Source organism: Psittacula echo, assembly GCF_963264785.1.
Source record: "Psittacula echo genome assembly, chromosome: Z".
Classification (NCBI taxonomy): Eukaryota; Metazoa; Chordata; class Aves; order Psittaciformes; family Psittacidae; genus Psittacula; species Psittacula echo.
The window spans coordinates 78,093,478-78,114,476 of NC_137742.1; the positions used below are offsets into that span (position 1 = coordinate 78,093,478).

The following is a 20,999-nucleotide window of genomic DNA, read 5'->3' on the forward strand; positions in this document are numbered from 1 at the left end:
TACAAGGAGCACTGACTCTTAACACCTTTTAAGAAACACTGTGCTGTGGGTTAAAGTGTATTTGGATGGTGACAATATGAGTCGGAGGAGGTGCATGGATGCAGCAGCTTAGGAAGCTGTTAGTGAGGAAATGTAGCTGAGACAAAATTCCCCCTACATTTTAAGTAGCTGGTAGAAACTACCTTTGCTCTTTTCTCCAAAGTACAGTGGAGTCTGCAGCTCTGCATGGTTCTTTGGTGGCAGTGATTTAAGTAGCCCCAGATCTGCTTTCTGACATGGCCGCAGAGTGCTGTGTCAGTGTTTTGCCAGGCAGTGAAATGGAAGGGGCAACAGAAGACTGAAACTCCCTTGCAGATGAAGTAGGATCCTCTATGTAACACGGCTTTTGGGAGAACTAAATTTCCTTGAAAGCAGTGTGAAAGGTGACTGTGAAGTGCACACTTTAAAAATACCTTGTAGTTTAACAAAGCAAAATATTTTATTAACTTTTTGGCAAATGGGTGGAGGTACGCAAAATGGCAAAGGTGCTAATGTAGCATTTGAGGTTGTAGAGGTTTGTCACGTACATTTGGTGATTGGTATTTGATCGTGAGAGCTTAGAGACACATTCAGGTAGAGGATTCCTTATGTTAATGTTTTTACTGAACTCCTGAAAGAACACATCCTTAATTTATAATTAAGTGGTTGGGAACTAATGCTGAATATCTGCTGCTTTTAAAGCCTTTAGGAATAGTCCTTGTCAGCAAGTCTTTTCCATTACCAGACAGCTGTTTTTTGCCTTAACTGAAAGTCAGCACACATCTATTCAGTACAGACCATTCTGAAAGTTTCTCAGTGTTCTGAAACAAACTAGCTGAACTGAAATGTGGTATTCTTAAAATGACATAATGCATTCAAACCAAAATGCAGTTTCAAAGGACCTAAGATTTATTTTTAGCTAGAGTTCTTCCTCTTTCCACGTGTGGTGATGCTGCATATATATAAACAGAGATTGATGTGATGTTCGGTGCTTCTTACAGCCAAACATCAGAAATGTATTAGTTCTGTGGAAACTTTGTTATGGCATAGATCAACAAGTCAAGGTGTCAGTTAATATTACGAAGATTAATAAAACTTACATTTTTTGTTTTGTTTATTTTTAAGGCCAAACTGTTTTCAGATAGTAGTTCAGCACTTTAGTGAAGAGCATTACATCTTTTACTTTGCAGGCGAAACTCCAGAACAAGCACAGGTGAGAGCTTTTGTTGGTAAATGTAATTTAAGAAGTAATTTTTCTTTTGTCTTCTGGTGTTTAATGATATTGCACTTTGAAAACAAGAAGCAAGTGTATAACAAATAGTGAGTATGTCTATGTCAGCACGTCTTATAATGGAGTAGCAGTGGATCTGTAAGGGCAAGGATTGATGCTGAGAATCCAGCACTTAGATTACATGCACTTGTGGGTTTTACTTTGTAGAAGGTCCAGTTGGGTCTCATGGACTAAACCACCATTATTTTCCATTAAATGTTTCTGGAGAACACATTTTTTTGACATAGTTCAGATAGAATAATTTACTCTCCAGGATTTTTGCATGTTATAAACCAGAGCATGGTAAGTGGGAGTTTTCCTTCAAAGTGCATGTTCTTGATACGCACCAAAATGCTAATGCACTTATGTTGTACCCAATGACCAAAGAATGTTGATCAGCTGCCTTTTCCAGTTATTTGCTCTGTCCAAAAATTGGTGGCTGTTCATAGTCCTGGGCCCTGATGATGCACAAAAAGTAAGATTTTCTGGTTTAATTCAGTGACTAACTCTAGAGGTTATGTTTGCTTACTAAGGATTGTAGCATAGAAGCCTAATTCTCTGAAATTCACTCACCAGCAGGGGAGCATACCTCAGATGAGACAATATCCTTATGTATCAAGTGTACACCTCTGAAAGTCCACAGCTCTGAAATACACCTGTTGCATCAGAAGTGAAGCTTTGCATTTGATTTTATTAGAATGGATTTAAAGCTGTTTACAGCATTCATAATAGCTTGCTATCCACCAGACCACAGAGGTTATATAAATTTAGTATTCTTCTTGTGCTTTATATAAAAGGAAAGTACAAATTTTCCTGTTAAATGAATACAAATTTATGAAATTTGCTGAGATGACATCAGAATGATGTGGTGTCATTTGCTGCACAACTTTTCATGTGCTGTCTTTAAGAAGCAGGGCACTGTATAGAAATTGAGTGTACATCAATTACCACACACATCTCTGCAAACTCATTTTTTGTCACATTTGCAATGTCTTTGGTGTTCTAGAAATCCAAAGAATTAAGAATGCGTAGAAGACGGACTGTCCTGTCTTGTTCTGTGACCATTTGGCATAATCTGCTTTTGGTTTTGATCGGCTTAACAGGCTGTTCACTGCATTTATGCAGAATACTGTTGTTTGGGGTTTTTTAATTTTTTTACAATATGGCTTTGACCCAGAAAAGTTTATAGATATTTCTCTTTTAAGAAAGTTCATCTTTCTTTACTCTGCAACATTTCATAGAACAGTTTTATTTCTGTATTAAGGCTCTTACAGTGCAGTAAATAAATATCAAAGCAGCACCATTCTGAGAACTGCATCTTTGTGCTTTGTATGAAGTAAAAGGGAATGTAAAATGCAGCCTTACATGTGAGTGTCACTGTGCTTACAATGTGGCACATTGTTCATTCTCACTGCTGTAAGCTCTGGCATTAAAGGGGAAAGGTTTTCCTGCTATGAGTGAATAGGGAGGCGTACTGTGCATCCAGGAAATATTTATGTTAGAGTATTTAGGAGGCATTTGTTTCTTCAATTGCTACTCCTGAGAATAAAGAAACAAGTTGGAAGCTTTTGCTTCTGTGGAAGGATTTGGAAGCTGAAACCTGACTCGCAAAGCGGCCTAGCTGAAAATAGGTGCAGCACATCTTCTTGTGTCTTTAAAATGTGATGGGTAAAATTGAAAAAGCATTGTGAGTTTTTTTAATAACATTGTTAATTTTTACTTTGAGAATGCATGGCGGATCTCTGAGACACAGACATAAAGCTATTGGTCAATACCTAAATTATGTGCTTTCCAAGAGCTATACAAAATTCAGGAGACAAAAAATAGAGAACAAGGCTATAACATATCTTCATAGCTTCCACCTTCCAAAGGCCCCTTGCAAAGCTCCTCTGTTAGAAACTTTCTCATGCTGCAGTGACTTTTTCATTGGTGGCCTGGCAAGTTGGCAGTGCCTCTTAGCAGCTTATTTGTTTAAAAAAAAACACACACAAAGGTTCTACAATCACTTTGGTGTTAGTCAACTGGTTTACTTCCTTGATCCAAATGGAATCCATCCACCCGCTCAGCTGTACACATTTGTGAGCAGACAAACTGGGGAATGTTGGATATATGCTCTGTGTTTCTCTGTTAGTGTTGTTCTAGTTTGTTTGAAGTATGCACAGTATTATTAGCCTTATAGAAGTACTGTAGAGAATAATCAGAACAGTTTGGCTTGCTAACCTTAATTTTCTCAGCAGTAAATAAGTTTTGCTTCATTTTTTATACCATTTGTAATTTTGTGTAATGTTACTAGAGTGGAAAATTGGTAAAGGTCACACTGTATTTCTGTTAGTAATGCTCGATGTTTCTGAAAATGGTTCAGACTTGCAAATCCCTTATTAGGTTTTGCTACATAAAGATAAGAATTTTGCTTTAATATTCACACTTCCAAAATTTGGAATTACAGAAAACTTAAGTTTTGCCAAGCTAAAGGGAAAATTTAAGGTATTCTTTTTAGGTATGTCTCTTCCATTGAAAGAAGCTGTATCTGACTTTTGTTTTGTTACACTCTTCTGTATCCTTCTCTCTTAGGACTGGATGAAAGCTCTGCAGATGTTTTGCAGTTTAAGAAAAACCAGTCCAGGAACATCAAATAAACGTCTTCGTCAGGTGAAGCTGATATGGGGCTGGCCATGCATGTGAAGGAGTGTTCTCTCTCCTTGTTGCAAAATTATACTAACAGATCTCCGAATTTTCCTTTCAGCAGTAGTAAATCCTGCATGTACTTAGTTTCCTTGTGAATGCCCTTGTGCCCTTGTGAAACCAAAGAGAATGACTTACACTTTGTTATAGTCAGCACATATGTACAGCTGAGAATGGTGTTAGCCAGTCTGATGTGCTTTGCTACATATTATTTTCTAACTAAATTGGAATAAAAGTGTAAAGAAATCAGCATTTGTATCACCTAAACTTTTAAAATATTTTCTTATTTTAAAATAATAAAAATTATTTCCACTTATGGAAAACTTCAAAAAATTGACAAAATTATGTGATATGTAACTAAGACTATTAATTTTCAGTAACAAATACATGGTGAACCATGCTTATGGCTTAATCTTTCTTGTACTCTTGAAAGTGCTGTGTTTGCCAGAAGTCCTCAGAGGTAGAGGACAGTCAGTCATAAATCGTGAAATCTGTGATGACAGGAGAATAACAGGAAAATAACTCAAGAATTCCTGATATTTTTGAATGTTAGGAGCATTGAATGTAGTTGTTTTAACAGACACCAGAGAAAAGAATAGGATATTTTTCAGAACACACAACTATTCTGTAGTTAGTATTAGAGATGTTTGGATATTTATGTATAAATGAACTAAATTAGGTCAATTCACAGATAAAGTGGAAGGTGAAATTGGGGGGTTCAAGCTGCAAAAACAAAGCAGAAAGAATGAAAATCTGAAATAATCCTTTAATTCAAAAAGTGAAGAAAATGATCAGCTACATAAAAGAATAGAATGTAATGTGTTAAACAAGGTAATTCTATGTAATCTCTTAGGAAAGCAGCAAATAAGCCATTGTGTTTGGAATCATGCTTGGCTTTTATTCAAGGTACCTGTCTTTGATTTCAGTAAAGTTTTCTCTGCAAAGAAGGTGCAAGACCTAATGCATCAAAGATAAAAAAAAAAAAAAAGAAAACAAGATGCTTAAAAACATGGGGCTGGAGATTTGTCTTTACTAATTACTTGAGTTACTCTTCTTTTGTTACTGGTGTCTCTTAAATGTTGTTCCATTACTTATGTTACTTGCTGCTCTTAGTAGAAAATTTTAGTTTATATTCAGTATTCATATATTAACGTTACTCCTCTGTGTAGAGGATAGAGAGTCATTCATTCATGTGTTTCGTATTTCTGGTGTAGCCACAAAAGTAGATTTTGTGTATTTCCCTTTTTTTTTTTTTTTTTTTAGGTCAGCAGTCTTATTCTGCATGTAGAAGAAGCTCATACGCTCCCAGTAAAGCATTTTACTAATCCATATTGTAACATCTACCTGAACAGCGTCCAAGTAGCGAAAACACACATCAGGGAAGGGCAGAACCCTGTGTGGTCAGAAGAATTTGTCTTTGAGTAAGTTTTAATCCTCTTTAATTACTGAATTTCACTTGTTAGTTGCATTGCATTCAAGATGTTTAACAGTGTGTACTGGGTTTACATATGCTTTTTAAAAATACCGTATGTGTGTTTGTACAGCAGCGTTTCAGCCAAATTCTGCATGGGCAGAATTTTCTGTAGGCCCTAAATATTTTGTTAATACAAATGTCTTTGGCAGGATTGAAATGAGTCTAGAGTAAGCTTAAACGCCAGCCAAGTATAATATTAATAGAGGGTTTCTGTCTTTTCTCCTAGTGATCTTTCAGCTGATATTAATAGATTTGAGATAAGTCTTAGTAACAAAACAAAGAAAAGTAAAGATCCGGATATATGTAAGTATTTTTTTTTTTCTGTAAAAGATGCATATGTATTGCAGCAGTGGATTTTTGCATGGTTTTCATTATTCTGGTCAAACACTGCCACACTGTCGCAAACACTGTCATTTTCATGCTCACTGTACTGCTGCATTTGTATGTTTTGTCTGTCTGGTACTGGCATTCCATTAATGTTTTTTACAATGAGAACCTGCATGGTTTTTAGTAATAAACTCAGGTTTACAATCTCAAGTTGTCTTTCATCGTTATAATAAATATAGTAAGGAATAACAAAGTGGTCAAGGAGCAGACCTGATGGTGGTATCAGTCTGAGGCTGGGAAGAGGACAGAGAATTATGAGCACATTATCAGGTTTTAGTTCCTCACTGCTACCTGGATTTGCAGGGTAGCACTTTTTCAGTCACTGCTTAGGTGTTACAAAGAAAACTCTGTCAGTACCCATGTGGCATTTTTGAATGTATAGTATACATTCTTTACAGAATGCTTTGCATTTCTGCAGTTTACAGGAGTCTGTTAAATGATTGAAGAGAGAATCTGTCAAGATATTGATGGCAAAAGTTTTGGTTACTCTTATTAACAGTCTTTTGCTGAAACAAGATGATATGTGCTGAAAATAAACTGGTTCTTTATTCAATAGTAGGACTGTTTTGTTGGAGATAACGTACTTGAACAATGCTTTCTTCCCTTAAGTGTTTATGCGTTGCCAATTAAGCCGATTACAAAAAGGACATGCAACAGATGAGTGGTTTCAACTCAGTTCCCATGTACCATTAAAGGGTATTGAGCCAGGATCTTTGCGTGTTCGAGCACGATACTCTATGGAGAAGATCATGCCAGAAGAGGAGTACAATGAGTTTAAAGAGGTATGAAGTTGTTCAACTTCCCTTGTTTTGTCTGTCAAATCTCAGTTTGTTGGTTGTTTGAGACACTTATCAATGAGACTGGTTGACATTACTAAATGGTATTTATAGTGACATCTATATATCACTTACAGATGTATGGTACTAGTCTTTCCAAAGCTGTTATATGTTAGGAGAAGCTTCTGAATATTCTGAAATTCTGTTCTTCTTTCAGCTTATACTCCAGAAAGAACTTCATGTAGTCTATGCCCTATCACACGTTTGTGGACAGGATAGAACACTGTTGGCTGGCATTTTACTGAAGATTTTTCTTCATGAAAAGCTTGAGTCCTTGTTGTTACGGACACTGAATGACAGGGAGATAAGCATGGAAGGTACTGCACTGAATTACACTGCTGTTCAGTGGAACCCTGGGCAGGTGGGGAGGGAAGGGCTCCAGCACCCACCTTTTTTTTCTTCCTCCTTTAGTTACAACATATGTCATAGTGTAAACATCTCTCATTTTTCCTCTGCTTTTTATTATCTGCTCCTTTCAACTTTTCGCTTTGCCATCTTTTCATCCAGATGAAGCTACTACCTTGTTTCGTGCCACCACTTTAGCAAGTACACTTATGGAGCAGTACATGAAAGCCACAGCAACAAGTTTTGTTCACCATGCACTGAAAGACTCTATATTAAAGATAATGGAGAGCAAGCAGTCCTGTGAGGTGATACCCTGAGCTAAGTTCTAAAACTTTTTGGTTTGTTGACACACTTATCTACTGGTTATGTTTGGCATTTGCATTAAATTTTAGCTTCAGAGACATTTATTATTGTTTCAAAACTGAAATTTATTTACATGAGAAAGATAGGAAATGGGTTCATTAAGAGAGATAATTTTTCCTAGATTTTGGCTTTAAACTATTCACAGTAAAACTTTTTAAATTTTTTAATTAAAATTACTTTTAATTACTTATTTATCTTTAGCAATTTTAGGCTGTTCTGTAGCAGTTACCAAATGTCCTGACCTAAGTAATTTCTAATAAACTAAAGATATCATAGAAGTCAATGTCTGAACTTTAGTTTTAATTTAAAATTCCTGATATTAAATGATTGATGTTGGGTCTGAAGCTGTTTTTAAAATAACCCTGCTAATTTCTATGTTTCACTTGAACTTACTTGTGGAAATGATGGGCGGTCATGCCGATCGATAGCAGTGAATATATGAGCTGTTAAAAACCTAGTGTATTGGAACTCAAAACAATTGCCTCTTCATATTTCCTGACCAGACATTGAAAGAGATTTGTGAGTTCTGTAAGAGACTTGTACAGCAGCAGAATAATTAACTTACTTCGAAGTAGCATTCAGTGTGTATATTGAAAACCTATATATGTAGTTCTAGTTAGAGAAACATCTTTTTCTCTTCTTTGTTGTAGTTAAATCCATCAAAGTTAGAAAAAAATGAAGATGTAAACACTAATTTGGCACATCTACTCAGTATACTTTCAGAATTGGTGGAGAAAATATTCATGGCTGCAGAGATACTGCCGCCGTAAGTATTTGAAAACTCCTGTTGGTGTGAATTATGCTGCATCCTAAAATGATGTCTAACTGGTTCACCTTCTGCTCCTGTGAGTTTAATGGAATGAGTAAGTAGCTTTTATTTTTGCAGGACATTGAGGTATATTTACGGGTGCCTACAGAAGTCTGTTCAAAACAAGTGGCCAGCTAATACCACCATGAGAACCAGAGTGGTTAGGTAAGTTACTTGTCACTTTACCCTGAAAATAATATTTTAAATTCTTGTTAAAGACATACTTCAGCTGCTCATCTATGTTTCTTTTCAGTGACAAAACTGTACCTTACTTACTTAGGTTACAGCAGTCTTTAAGATACTTATGGTGATGAAGCATGATATCCCAGTTAAGGATTATGAGCTTGCTAGATTCTTAATTATGTACATAGAGCCTTGCCACAATAAGACGGTGTAGAATAGAGGCCAGTGCAGCTCTACTTAACGGTTTCAACTTTGAATTTACTTGTGTTTTGTCAAGTTTTACAAATTAATCTGAAGTAGTGATTTCCTTTTTCATGCTGGGAAAGAAAAATTTCTCTCAAAGCAGTAGTTGACCTTTCTGATACCAGTAGAGAGCAGTGAGCTCTGAAGATCACATTCCTGTCATATGCCGTTTGGGAGGACTGTGCCCTTCCCAGGGACTCCTATGTAGTGTGTGTTAATTGCTGAAGAAATCTGGCATGTTTTAAGATCCATGCACTTTAAAATGCAGACCCAACACAGTAAGGAGTCAGATACATTCTCACAAAGACAACTGGACTGTTAGATTTTGCCGAGGTACTGTTAGCATTGGCATATGTAGTTTTCTGCATCAGAGAAGGCTCCTGGTCACTTGATGGTGGGCTGCTGGTTCTGATCGCTGTGAATCAACACTCTGCTCGTTTCCAAAACGAGCATTAATTTTATGCTTTCATGGTTTAGTTTCATTTATCTGTTCCTGCCAATTATGCTGAAACATTCCAGAGCTTCCCCAAAAATGTTGCAGGAGGTTACTGAACCTGACTCCTCTGAACTCATACCAGCCACAAAAACTCCAGTACAGATCCATAAGCGAATGTAATACAAAAGTTCTAACACTGTCCATTGCCAGTGCAGGTCAAACAAAAACCTTTGACAAAGATGTGGTCTTGACACTCTTCCTAAATCCTACCAGGTTTTTTAAGGGTGTCAGAGCCACATCTTTCATGGGTTGTGGTGTCTGGCAGTCATATGATTTGCCATGGTTAATTTCCCATGGAGGAAGTCTTTCAGAGAACTTGTCTTTGGCTTGCATTTATCATTTTGACACCAGAAGCCGTTACGTCATCCAGGATACGATGCAGGGGCATTATGGAGGCTGCTCTTGCTGTGAGAGCCCCTCTCTGAGAGGCTGTAGGGCTCAGCCATGAGTACCACGTCTCTGTATGTTCCTCCCCAGCTCCAGAGAGAACCATGTGGCTTTCCCTAGTGGACACAGCTCGCATGGAGGGTTTTCCAGAGGTCTACCCTGGATGCTGTAAATATGGGATCCCTTGCTCTCTTGTGATGATAGTCTTCACAAGTGCCTCACTAGTGATTTCTGTCTGGTAATAAACCCCCTTATAGATACTGACTTAATTTAGGCAGGTTGACAAGGCTAAGAAGCATCAGAGCTTCTTCTTCTGTATCAGCAGGGTCCATACTAGGTTCATACCTCACTGGCATTCAAGTTTGGGCACTTTAAAAGAGAAATTGCTGTGTATGCCATGACTTCAAAATTAATTACTTCCTGATAGCTTTAAATTTACACCATATAAGATATTATAGCTTTACATATGGCCAAAAACTGCTGTCTTGGGAACTCGTAGCCCATAATTCATGGCTCTTGAAGGAATAAGTACCTAAAAGTTATATATTGGATGTCTTGTACATATGGAAGGTAAGTTAACCTTACTACTATGTGTGTCATTTTCAAGTAATATGTACATTACTGTCACTATGTACTTATCAGCAGGCAAGGTCCCCTTCCTTCTTTTGTAAGTGGTCTGGCTTTGGTATTGCTGTGGTGAGAACCAGTCTGCTGGCAGTGTCCAAGCACTCCAAACCAAATTACAGATGATTTAAATTGCTTTAGTTGGTCCACATGTTGCTTCAGGATATAGCAATTAGCCAGAATTGAAGTTAACCAGAGATGGATAGTTTTTATTTCTGCTATTAACATGAAGTTATCTTTGTCTCATGCAACTGGAGGCTCTTGTGGGTTTCTGTTAATGATTTGCTAGTTCTGCCATCAAAACAGAGTGCTTTTTTCCCAGCTTTCTAGATGGCAGCAATTAGTTAATGGAGGAAAGTAGCAGATCCCTTGCTATTTCTCTGCTGTCGCATACTGTCATCAGGATATGGATCAACTTAAGCTGACTTAAGGCTGTGTTGCTGCCAAACAAAAGGTTCCCTTTGCCCACCGGCTCCTACACTCCTTGCTGCATTGGCTTGGCAAGCAGTTGCTGTGGGATGGATGCCTTGTGGTAGCAAACAATGGAAAACCTTTGGGGCCTCCTCCTTTTGAAGCTGGTGTGGTCTGATACTAGCTTTACAATTAGGATCTTCCCATATGGTTTCAACAGTTTACCTTAACTGGGAAATCAGGATGCCTATTTGTTCAGCTCTAACCGTAGTTGAAGTCGTAGCATGATAATTTAGCTGTCATTTTAACGTATTCACAGAGCACAGGCTGGTTGGTTAGTGTGTGTCTCAAAAAGATTCTGTGCTAATTTGAATCCGTAAAGAATACACAATTTTTACATTAATTCTCTAATTTTGCTGAACAAAATACAATTTTCTTCTCATTTCAGTGGCTTTGTTTTTCTTCGCCTGATTTGTCCTGCTATCCTGAATCCAAGGATGTTTAATATCATCTCAGGTGACTATATGCTTCAGATTTTAATTCATACTTTATATAGTAGGCATGAAACATGCGGCTTTCCCGTCATGAAGCTTTAAGGGCAAAAGCATGGATTATCCCATGGCCCTTGCCTTAAGCACCTGGAAATGTCTGTAGGCATTCTAACTTATTCTGTGAGAGGAAACAAAGAAAAGCTGTTAACTACTGAAAACTCTGGTAAAATATTTGGATGTCTGAGTTGCCTAGTTTAAAGTTTGCCTATGTTACACTTCATCTTTGTTTCTGTTTTATTCCTTGGCAAAGATCACCCCAAGCTAGAGGGCATTTAGTTTGCATGAGCCATTGCTCTTCCTCCTTTTCTCCCTAGCTGAGTTTTGATTTCTACCAGTAAAATTTCTACCAGTAAAATGGAAATAAGAGGAAATCAGAAATCGGATTTAGAAAGCCTTTTTTTCTTTATTCATAGACAGTTTTTAAGATGATGTAGCATGTTTTCTATCATCTCTCTTTAATCTACACTAAAGTGTAGTATATAATTTCTATACAGAGAAGGGCTGTATGGAAAAGAGGGTTCCTTTCTGCCACCCAGTAATCATTTCCATACATGCCTTGGAGGAAGCACTGAGAGATATGGCCTGACACAGTGGTCCTTTCTTTAGGATTTTATTTCTTAAGGTAATTCTCAAGTACCTCCTAACTTGAGTTGCACCATGTCTACAGGCGTAAAAAGTTGGTTCTAAATTTGAGTAATCACTTTTCAACCTGTCTGTTAAAGTCCTGCTGATGTACATCCAGCTATTATTCAAGACTACTGCTAAGGTGAACATACAGACTCCATGCAGGGCTTTTTAGGGCTGTTCAAGAAAAAGAGGAAAGCTTCCAACATATCTTGTTCTGTAATAAGAAAAAAAGTATTCTGAAGGCTGGGTGTATAGGCTCAGCCCAGGATCGCCTCAACAGCTGTGACTGAAAAGAAAATAATCATTGTTTCAAAAGTTAAACCTTTTATTTCTAGCATCTTTTGAGGTTTCTTAAAGTCAGTCACTTCCTTAGATCAGTTCTTCTAACCTGAAGTTCCAGATTCCAAGGCTAGCAATGCTTTCCAGCATTGCTGCTTCCAAGGCTTGTATTGTACCAAGCACTAGATGGATGAATAACTGACATAAGCTGCATTGCCGCAGCTATGCCAGAAAAATTAGAACTTATTTTTTAATGAATTTTGGAGAGGGAAGGGAAGAAAAAACAACAAAAGATGAAGGTAGACAATGAAGAATTATAATATTTATAGTTGAATTATAATATTTATAGCTTATATAATAACAACACCCATTTTGGAGAACTTCAAACATGGCTTTCAACACAGCCACTTAACTGGAGGAAAAAATAATTGTGTCAGACAACGCTAGGTAATGTCACTTCTTGGGAAAGGAACTTCTAACTGATTTAAATGTGAAGTGTTAAGTGTGATGTTTAGACAGCAAGGACTATAATCTCATGGAAATACAACCCATGATTGCATGTCATGTTTATTTTGGTTTCCTTACGCAGTAACTTACAGTATAATTTGTGTAACTTATCAGAGCCCACTTCTGTGGAAAATACACAAATAAGGGAAAAGGTAAACTTGCTTTTTGATCTTAATTCTAAAGGCAAATTATTTTTTTTTTAGGAACAAATTAATCCTCCTTCCAACAGAACTGTGTTATCTTTTTGAGAATGGTTCTTATTTCACCTCTTACAACACCACTTTATGTATACTTGTTCTGTATGCTACTATTACAGAAGATCAGCTGTTCATCTTAATGTATTTTTTTGCACATTACTAAAGCAGCATAAGTTGTATTTCACCAATGTCCTGGGTTCAGCAGTAGCAGTCATTTTTTCTCATTCTTAGTAGCTGGTGCAGCGCTGTGTTTTTGACTTTCGGCCTGGGAACAGCACTGATAACACCGATGTTTTTAGTTACTGCTCAAATGTTTAGTCTGACCAGGGACTTTCTGAGTCTCATGCTCTGCCAGGGAGGAGGGGAAGCCAGGAGGAAGCAGAGACAGGACACCTGACCCAACCTAGCCAAAGAGGTGTTCCATACCACAGCACGTCATGCCCAGGATGTAACTGAGAGTTACCTGGACGGGCTAGTTCCCTGCTGGGTCGGGCTGGGTATCGATGGGTAGTATTGTATTCTCCTCCCTTGTTACTTCCCTTATCATTATTGGTGGTAGCAGCAGTGGTTTTGTGTTATACCTTAGTTACTGGACTGTTTTTATCTCAACCCGTGGGAGTTATATTCTTTCGATTCTCCTCCCTGTCCCTCCACGAGCGAGGGGGGAGGGGAAGAAAGGGCGGGGAGTGAGCAAGCAGGCTGTGTGGGTTACTGACTGCACTTAAAACTACAACAGTTCTTTCGTCCCTCCGGGAGCGGGGGCCGGGGGGAAGGATAAGAGAATATCTCCTTCACAGGTTGACCACCCGAGAAGGAGAAAAAAGATGTGTAACTGCTAAGCACTTCTATTATATACCTCCCAAAGAAGAAAGGTGGTGACTATACTGGGAACATAAGCCAGGTCAGTTTCATGATCAATGATTCTATTGTATTACAAGTCATTACCATAAAGTACGAGACAAGAACCTTAACCCAAGCCCTCCACCTGATAAACACTAACACAGCAAATACCGGCTCTAAGTAAGGTACGACATACTGAAACTGTGAGATCAGGAACAACAACTTTGAGAGCCAATAAGTCAGCATTGTGACAAGTGATTATTAATCCAAAACACTGAATGCTTATCACAAATATGACTGGACACACTCCGGTCAGATCTGTCGTTATCTCAACCCTTCATGCCCCATGTTGGGCGCCAAAAAGAACTGTCGTGGTTTAAGTGCAGCCAGTAACCCACACAGGCCGCTTGATCACTCCCCCCCTTCCCCCCCCCACCAGAGGGATGGGGAGAAGAATCGAAAGAATGTAACTCCCATGGTTTGAGATGAGAACAGGCCAGTAACTAAGGTATAAGACAAACCACTGCTGCTACCACCAATAATAATAATGATAAGGGAAATAACAAGGGAAGGGAATACAATACCACCCGTTGAAAACCAGCCCGACCGAGCAGTGAGCCAGCCCTTCTGGGTAGCTCCCAGTTACATCCTGGGCATGACGGGCTGTGGTATGGAATACGTCTTTGGCTAGTTTGGGTCAGGTGTCCTGTCCCTGCTTCCTCCCGGCTTCCCCTCCTCCCTGGCAGAGCACGAGACTCACAAAGTCCTTGGTCAGTGTAAACATTTGAGCAGTAACTAAAAACATCGGTGTCATCAGCGCTGTTCCCAGGCTGAAAGTCAAAAACACAGTGCTGCTCCAGCTACTAAGAATGAGAAAAAATGACTGCTACTGCTGAACACATGACAACAAAGTGACGTCTTCCACATGCAGTTCTGTTGTAATACTAAAAATATATTATTCCATGAAAAGGTGTGAACTGGGAAGAGCTTTACTCTCACATACCTGCTGTCAGTTTTAAACAGAATGACCAATAACTTTCTGCTCTGTATTTCTGCCAGATTCTCCTTCCCCCACTGCTGCAAGAACGCTGACGCTGGTCGCCAAATCTGTGCAGAATTTAGCAAATCTGGTTGAATTTGGAGCCAAGGTATTATTTTACACACAGAGCGCAGCCGAGAACTGTTCCCAGTACATTTCAATGTTGCTGTGTAACGCATGCAAAAATCTGTTGCTGTTTTCTCCTGCAAAGCCTGACACATGGTCTGTTTGTCCTCATTAGCAAGGAGGCCTCGTTACTGCAATTGTTTGTATTCTTCATTTAGAGCTAAAGGAGGTGTTGATCTGGCCCAGAGCAGTAGCATCAAGTCTGGTCAGATTGGGAAGAAGAGTCATAATCATTTGGGAAGAGGTCATCTATAAACTCATGTTAATGCCTTGGTAGATTCCATTAAGGTTTTGAATCTCTGGTAGGAACACCAGCAATGGTCTGTTAAAACAATTGATGAATGAATGACCGTAACAGTAGGTATTACAGAGTGTGATGCAACCTTATGTTGATGCCATGAGAACACAGATAGACTCAGCAGGTACTTGTTCCAAAGACAACCCTGGGAGTCTGCAGAGCATTCTTTTTTCCATGTGCAACAGAAAAGCCAGCAATCATACTTTGAGTATTTCCTATATTAGAGGGGATCAGAGGGAGAGGAAGGGCAGTCAGCCATCCCACCACAAGCATCCAGGATGGTAAAATGAACACGTTTTCTTTTGGAATATCCATATATCAAAAAGTCATTATAAGAACTTCTAGAGCATAGAGAATCAGAAGGATAAATACTCTGCCTTAAATAAAGCATGGGAGATTTTTTTGCGTTTTGATTGATTATTTGACATCAAAGGGGAGTCATCTTCCAGTTATACTGTCGTGTTTCCATACACAACCTTGAAATGCATTCCACACATGTGCTCTGACTCTATATAGTAATTAACTTTCAGATTGAGACTAATCAGGCCTAAATTCGCAGCTTGGTATAGGTGATCCAATCCTGAAACAAGTGAAGAGCTGAATTTTCTTCCTCCCCAACTTTCATCCTGCATTTAATTCTTCCTTATATTGGTATGTTCTGTTGTACAGCACTTCAAAGCACCTCTTTTGCTTGCACTCACTTTCACTTTTCTATTGCTAGACATAATGTTGTAAATCAAGTATATATATTGCACCAAAAAGACACAGCTTTAAATAAAGTTTCTGTAATAACACTAAGAATGACAGCAACAACTGGTCTGTCTTTGTTACCACGCCAAAACATAGTTGAAAAATAAATCTGCTGATTTAGGCATAATGAAAGTGACTTCGGGCAGGTGTTATAAAGTTATTTCTCTAAAATACATAACTTGGAATGTAAACATTAATGGAAGAACAAGGATCATATATCTTTGAAAGTAGAGCTTTCACTTCAGGTAGGTACCAAGAGACATTCGCCTCAATGCAAATTCACATCAGTAGGCATGTACAAGAAGGTATTTGAGTTGCATATCTGATCCTTCTAAGAAAATTCTGAATTCTGTAGTCTTTTGAGTGGCTGCACACCTGCATTTGAAATTCACTTGAAAAGAAAATCACTCCAGATTACACACATTATATGCAGTGTTATTTGTCTGACTGCACTGTTTACAGCAGGTGTGACAAGTATCTTGGCATTGATTGGGGTTTTTTTGCTAATAAATACTTCTAAAATTTACTAGGAGCCATATATGGAAGGGGTGAATCCATTCATCAAGAGCAACAAACATCGCATGATCATGTTCTTGGACGAACTGGGGGTAAGTGGTTAAAAATATCTTTAGTGGAAGTTACACAGCAGCACTGTAAATGAACAGTCTTTCCACCTCTAATCAACTAGCCCAGAAATGCATTGCCACCCCCACAGTTTTGAGTGCTTGTAACTGAATACACTTTTCTTATGCAAACACTAATCTTTTATAATAGGTTTTAAACCAAAAATTCTGCTAAATAGCTTTTCCTACGGTTTTGACCAGAGATGGAAATTATTATTCTGCTTTTAAAAATTACAGGTTGAATTTCAGTTGTGCATTAGCAGATGTGTCACTGCATCCATTGTAGATACTGTAGTTTGAAAGTGAGCTGCAGTTACAGCCTTCTTTTAAACTGTTGCTGTTTTGTACATGACAGCTGTAGCAGGAGTTAGGTCCTCCTGTTATACATGTCTGGTTTTAAACCATTTTGAAAACCAAGATGAAAAAAATGAGTTGATCTTACTCAATTGGTCCCTTAAAAGTCATCCGCAAGACATCTTGGGTATATATTTTATATTTTTTATATATTTTATATACATACATATTTTGATAAGATATAAAATACTCAAATACAAAAAACTCAGTGAGTGTGGCATTTGGGTAGGTTGCCATATGTCACCTTTTTCTGGTTAAATTTTAACTTCTGCATACTATGATAGGTCAGTTTCCTTTAAATTACAGGTTTTGCACAAGGGCTCTGAAAATTGTTGATTTTTCAGAAAAACGTGAAAACGTGTGTTGGATTAATTTGCTGGTTTAATTACAATACTACTGGTTTATGACCAATTTACTGAGTTGCAGATTTTGCTGGGGTTTTTTGTTGCTGCTGTTCTCTCAATTTAGACTGGGGAAAAAGCAGCTCCTGAATGGAGAAGTGGAGACCTCCAAGAGGTAATGGGTTTAAACCCATTCCTCATATCAGATTAGATATAAGGAAGAAGTTCTTTACTGTGAAGGTGTACTGCATGATTCTATGATCCCTTCTCTTTTAGAGGAAGGTTGTGAGTTGCTGTATGTGGTCATCTCAGTGGTGGTGTAGCACTACCAGATCTTCTAGTAAGAGCCCTTCTAGCAGGAGTAGAAATTGTAGTATACATCATTTGTAGTAGAAAGATGGAGATATAGCTGGAGGGATTAACATCACAGTAGGTGTTTGTAGTGCGCAACAACATTAGCAGAGGAGCTGTGGAGCTGTAACTTACCCATGTGCACCCTAAACCCGCTCTTTGGCTTTTTCTGTTGAAGAATGTTCCTGAGCTTCCAGACACTACCGAGCACTCGAGGACTGACCTGTCTCGTGACCTGGCGGCCTTGCATGAGATCTGCGTGGCACACTCAGATGAGCTCCGGACACTCAGTAACGAGAGAGGTGTGATGCAGGTAAGCAGCAATGCCTAACGAATGAGTCTCTGGGTACTGACAGCATGTCTGGAGCTAAACCATAGTGCCAGGACTCTTCCATAGTGTCTGTTCAAGTTTGACTTGGTAAGTGTTTTGAAGCTTGTACCATTCACTAGGAGGTTGTTAGTAGTGAAGGCAGATGCTTAGTCCATAGTTTTGTTTCTTCATGCAACAAAACCAAAGAGGGTTTGGTTTTAGTTTCCAGAGGAAGTTTTAGTTTCTAAAGGAAGCCTAAACCCACAAAACTACTGTCTCCTGATGGGCTCTCTGGATCATTTGTTTTCAGATCTTTTTTTTTTCCCACTTGAGAACTAAACTTCCTTTGGTTAGCTTTCTGTTGATGCTTTGTTTCTGCTTCCTACCTTGCCAGTACACTTGTGAACAAACCTGGCAAGCGTTTCTTACAAGTGTTAGCAGGACACTTTCTTAGCCATGAAGCAGCAAATAGGTCTGTGAATGGAAAGACTGGAGTTGGTAACACTGGTTTTTTGAAGGTAATGTCGTACTATCAAATTATGTTTCCTTTTTTTAATTGTTTTTGCTTGCCCAGAGAAGCTGTGGCTGCCCCATCCCTGGCAGTGTTAAAGGCCAGGTTGGACAGGGCTTGGAGCAACCTGGTGTAGTGGAAGGTGTCCCTGCCTGTAGCAGGGGCTTGGAACTGGGTGAGCTTTAAAGTCCCTTCCAACCCAAACCAGTCTATGATATTTTAAACTTCCTAGCAGTAGGTCTGATAGGCTAATGCTGAAGATGCTTCTCAAGCACATGACTCTTCTGTCTCCAGTAGCTAACCTACAGTTTTACTGACTCTTTCCACATGCAGCACGTGCTGAAGAAGCTTTTGGCTATTACTGAACTGCTTCAACAAAAACAGAATCAGTATTGCGTGTCTAACAACATCAGGTAGCAGCCCTCTACCTGAATTCTGCATGGATCCAGCATGCCCAACATGGCTACTCACACCAGTATCACTTTCTTCTGCTCTTGCCAAAACCAGCACACCCTGTCACATTCCCAGTGATGTGTGAACTATGCAAAAAGAAAAACAAAGATTCTGCTGGTGAATGACAGTACCAGCAGCTTTTTTAAGCTATCTGTGCAGGACATTTGCACTTTTTGGGGGTATATTTTTTTTCCATTTGGAAACAGTTTTCACAACCTCTGAGCCTTGGTGTACAGCTCACCTTCCGCACAGAAAGTGCTGTGACTGTGTCTTGAACTTTGAAAATCACTTTAAGCACCTCCGATTGCCAAAGTTTCGTCTTGTTGGAAGAGGATCGTCAACTGACATGAAGTGCATTGCTTTGACAGCCACATATAACTGGATAACATTTCTTACTGTAATTTCTGACTGGTTACAATAATTGCTACTTTTGAGTGTTTCAAACCACTTTAACTTGTATTCACAAGAATTTGATGTTATCATAGGAACAATCTTTACTGTACACTTTTTGTACCATGCTGTTTCTCTGGCTGGAATCATGTCGAAAGAGAATATGCAGAATGGGTCTTGTCAGCTTTATTTTTCTGATGTGCCACTGATTCAGTCTGAATAGTTCTTCCATCAGGGACTGTGTATCCAGTTAAATCACAATGCTTTTGTAAAATGTTTACAACAGTAAATAAGTTGAATTCAGTAAATTTATTGATTGTTGTATCAGCCATGCATGCATTCATTAAACCATTTTATAAAATATGTACTGGTCAGTCTTCTGTGTGCTGTAAGTCTAGCATCAATATTATTTTTATAAGTGAAAAGACAAGTTTTTAAAAATAAATCAAGCTACAGATCAACTCTTGATGGAAACTGGCTCTAACTTTGGCTGCTGTGGAAATTTTTTACCGTGTCTTCACACAATGCACTTTGAAATGCTCACAAGGTGTCTCTTCTTTAGCGTAAATCCTCCAACAGTGTTACCTTGTCCATGTGCCTTAACGTTTACATTCCTTTCACAGAGCAAGACAGCCAGTGCTAGATCTGTGTCATGGATGGAGTCATGCACTTTACTTGTAGGAGGAGAGTGATATAAAGGAGTGAGTTCAAGTTCAGTGGTAAATGTGATAGTGGGTTAACAAGCTTCGGTGGCAAAGTGCACTTGAGTATTTACTGAATTAGAGGACAGGGAACAGTCAGGGAGATACTCCTGTTGAGTCACTAGGTGCAGAAGGTCACCCCTGCATTCCAGACTCTTCCTTGGAGAGGAGTCAAGGTGTGGCTCCACCCAAACTTAGTCCCAGAGTTGGTCAGTGGTTTATGTTTAAAGGATATATGCACATTCAATCCCTCCTATCCCTTAGCTGAGGTTTTATAGTTTCAGTGTGCTTATTCCCTTGCTGAGCATCTGATGCGGCAAGGAACCTCTCTAGCTTGAGCAATGACCCCAAAAGGTGTCCCTACTCAAGGGGAGATCCTGGCATGCTTAACCAGCCCTGGGCTGTCCACTAGGTTATGGACATTTATGTTACAGAGTCTGTTATGGGCTCCATAACAAATGCAGTGAGATAACTGACTCATAGTCACGTTTTCATACCAGACGTATTCCAGCTGGTGTGTGCTCAACTCGCTCCCGAGCCAGCGGTACAGCGCTGAGCTGTTGTGGTGTTTCCCGTATCTGGCTGGGTGCGGCCATCATGACTGATGCTGGTGGCTGTTGCTTAAGCAGAAGAAAGGAGCAAACTGCCATGAACTGTTCGTTAAAACTAAAATATGGGGTTGATTCTGGGGGTATTTAATCATCAACATTTGTGACTTCTCTAGTCAGTGATACAGTCAGGAATAAAAGGATGCTGAGATCGACAGACAAGGCAATTGTGTAACATGAACACAGTTGTTACACCTTTAGAACCACCACACTATCTCCTGTCTATAAGAACTGCTTTTTCCACTCATAACTCATGCAAGCTTTCTCTCTGGGTCCCTGCTGCAAGGTCACTGCACATCCTCAGCCTGCAGCGGGCCCTTGTGGGGCTGCTCAGGTTCCTGCAGTGCTGTAGCTGAGGATTCCTGATCATCACACTCGGCAGAGAGGTAATGCAAGATCTTGGTGCTACTGAATTGTTTTTCAGATCATCCCATAAAGCTGCTGTTTAACCTATGGCTGTCATGCCTGTAATAAACTGTACCTCAGAGGAAAATATAATTAACAACCTTATTCTCCCCCTGTACACCTCCCAGTTTGCAGTTTATTCTGTGTGATGAAGTAATGCATGCTCTGCTTCCAGCTCCCAGCCCATTCAGAACCTCAGCACATGACTTCA

General features: G+C 39.1%; 1 protein-coding gene across 1 annotated transcript in view; it reads left to right on the forward strand.

Moving 5' to 3' along the window:
- RASA1 (RAS p21 protein activator 1) overlaps positions 1 to 20,967 on the forward strand; it is a 57,365-nt gene extending 36,398 nt beyond the window's left edge. Inside the window, exons 12-25 of the mRNA XM_080636948.1 lie at positions 1,144 to 1,231; positions 3,860 to 3,937; positions 5,234 to 5,391; positions 5,671 to 5,747; positions 6,441 to 6,613; positions 6,825 to 6,984; positions 7,175 to 7,317; positions 8,026 to 8,141; positions 8,262 to 8,348; positions 10,976 to 11,043; positions 14,588 to 14,676; positions 16,272 to 16,349; positions 17,589 to 17,723; positions 18,565 to 20,967. Coding sequence (XP_080493074.1) covers positions 1,144 to 1,231; positions 3,860 to 3,937; positions 5,234 to 5,391; positions 5,671 to 5,747; positions 6,441 to 6,613; positions 6,825 to 6,984; positions 7,175 to 7,317; positions 8,026 to 8,141; positions 8,262 to 8,348; positions 10,976 to 11,043; positions 14,588 to 14,676; positions 16,272 to 16,349; positions 17,589 to 17,723; positions 18,565 to 18,648 — 1,534 coding nt within the window. The 3' untranslated portion in view covers positions 18,649 to 20,967. The remainder of the gene's footprint in view (positions 1 to 1,143; positions 1,232 to 3,859; positions 3,938 to 5,233; positions 5,392 to 5,670; positions 5,748 to 6,440; positions 6,614 to 6,824; positions 6,985 to 7,174; positions 7,318 to 8,025; positions 8,142 to 8,261; positions 8,349 to 10,975; positions 11,044 to 14,587; positions 14,677 to 16,271; positions 16,350 to 17,588; positions 17,724 to 18,564) is intronic.
- The last annotated feature ends 32 nt before the right edge of the window (positions 20,968 to 20,999 follow it).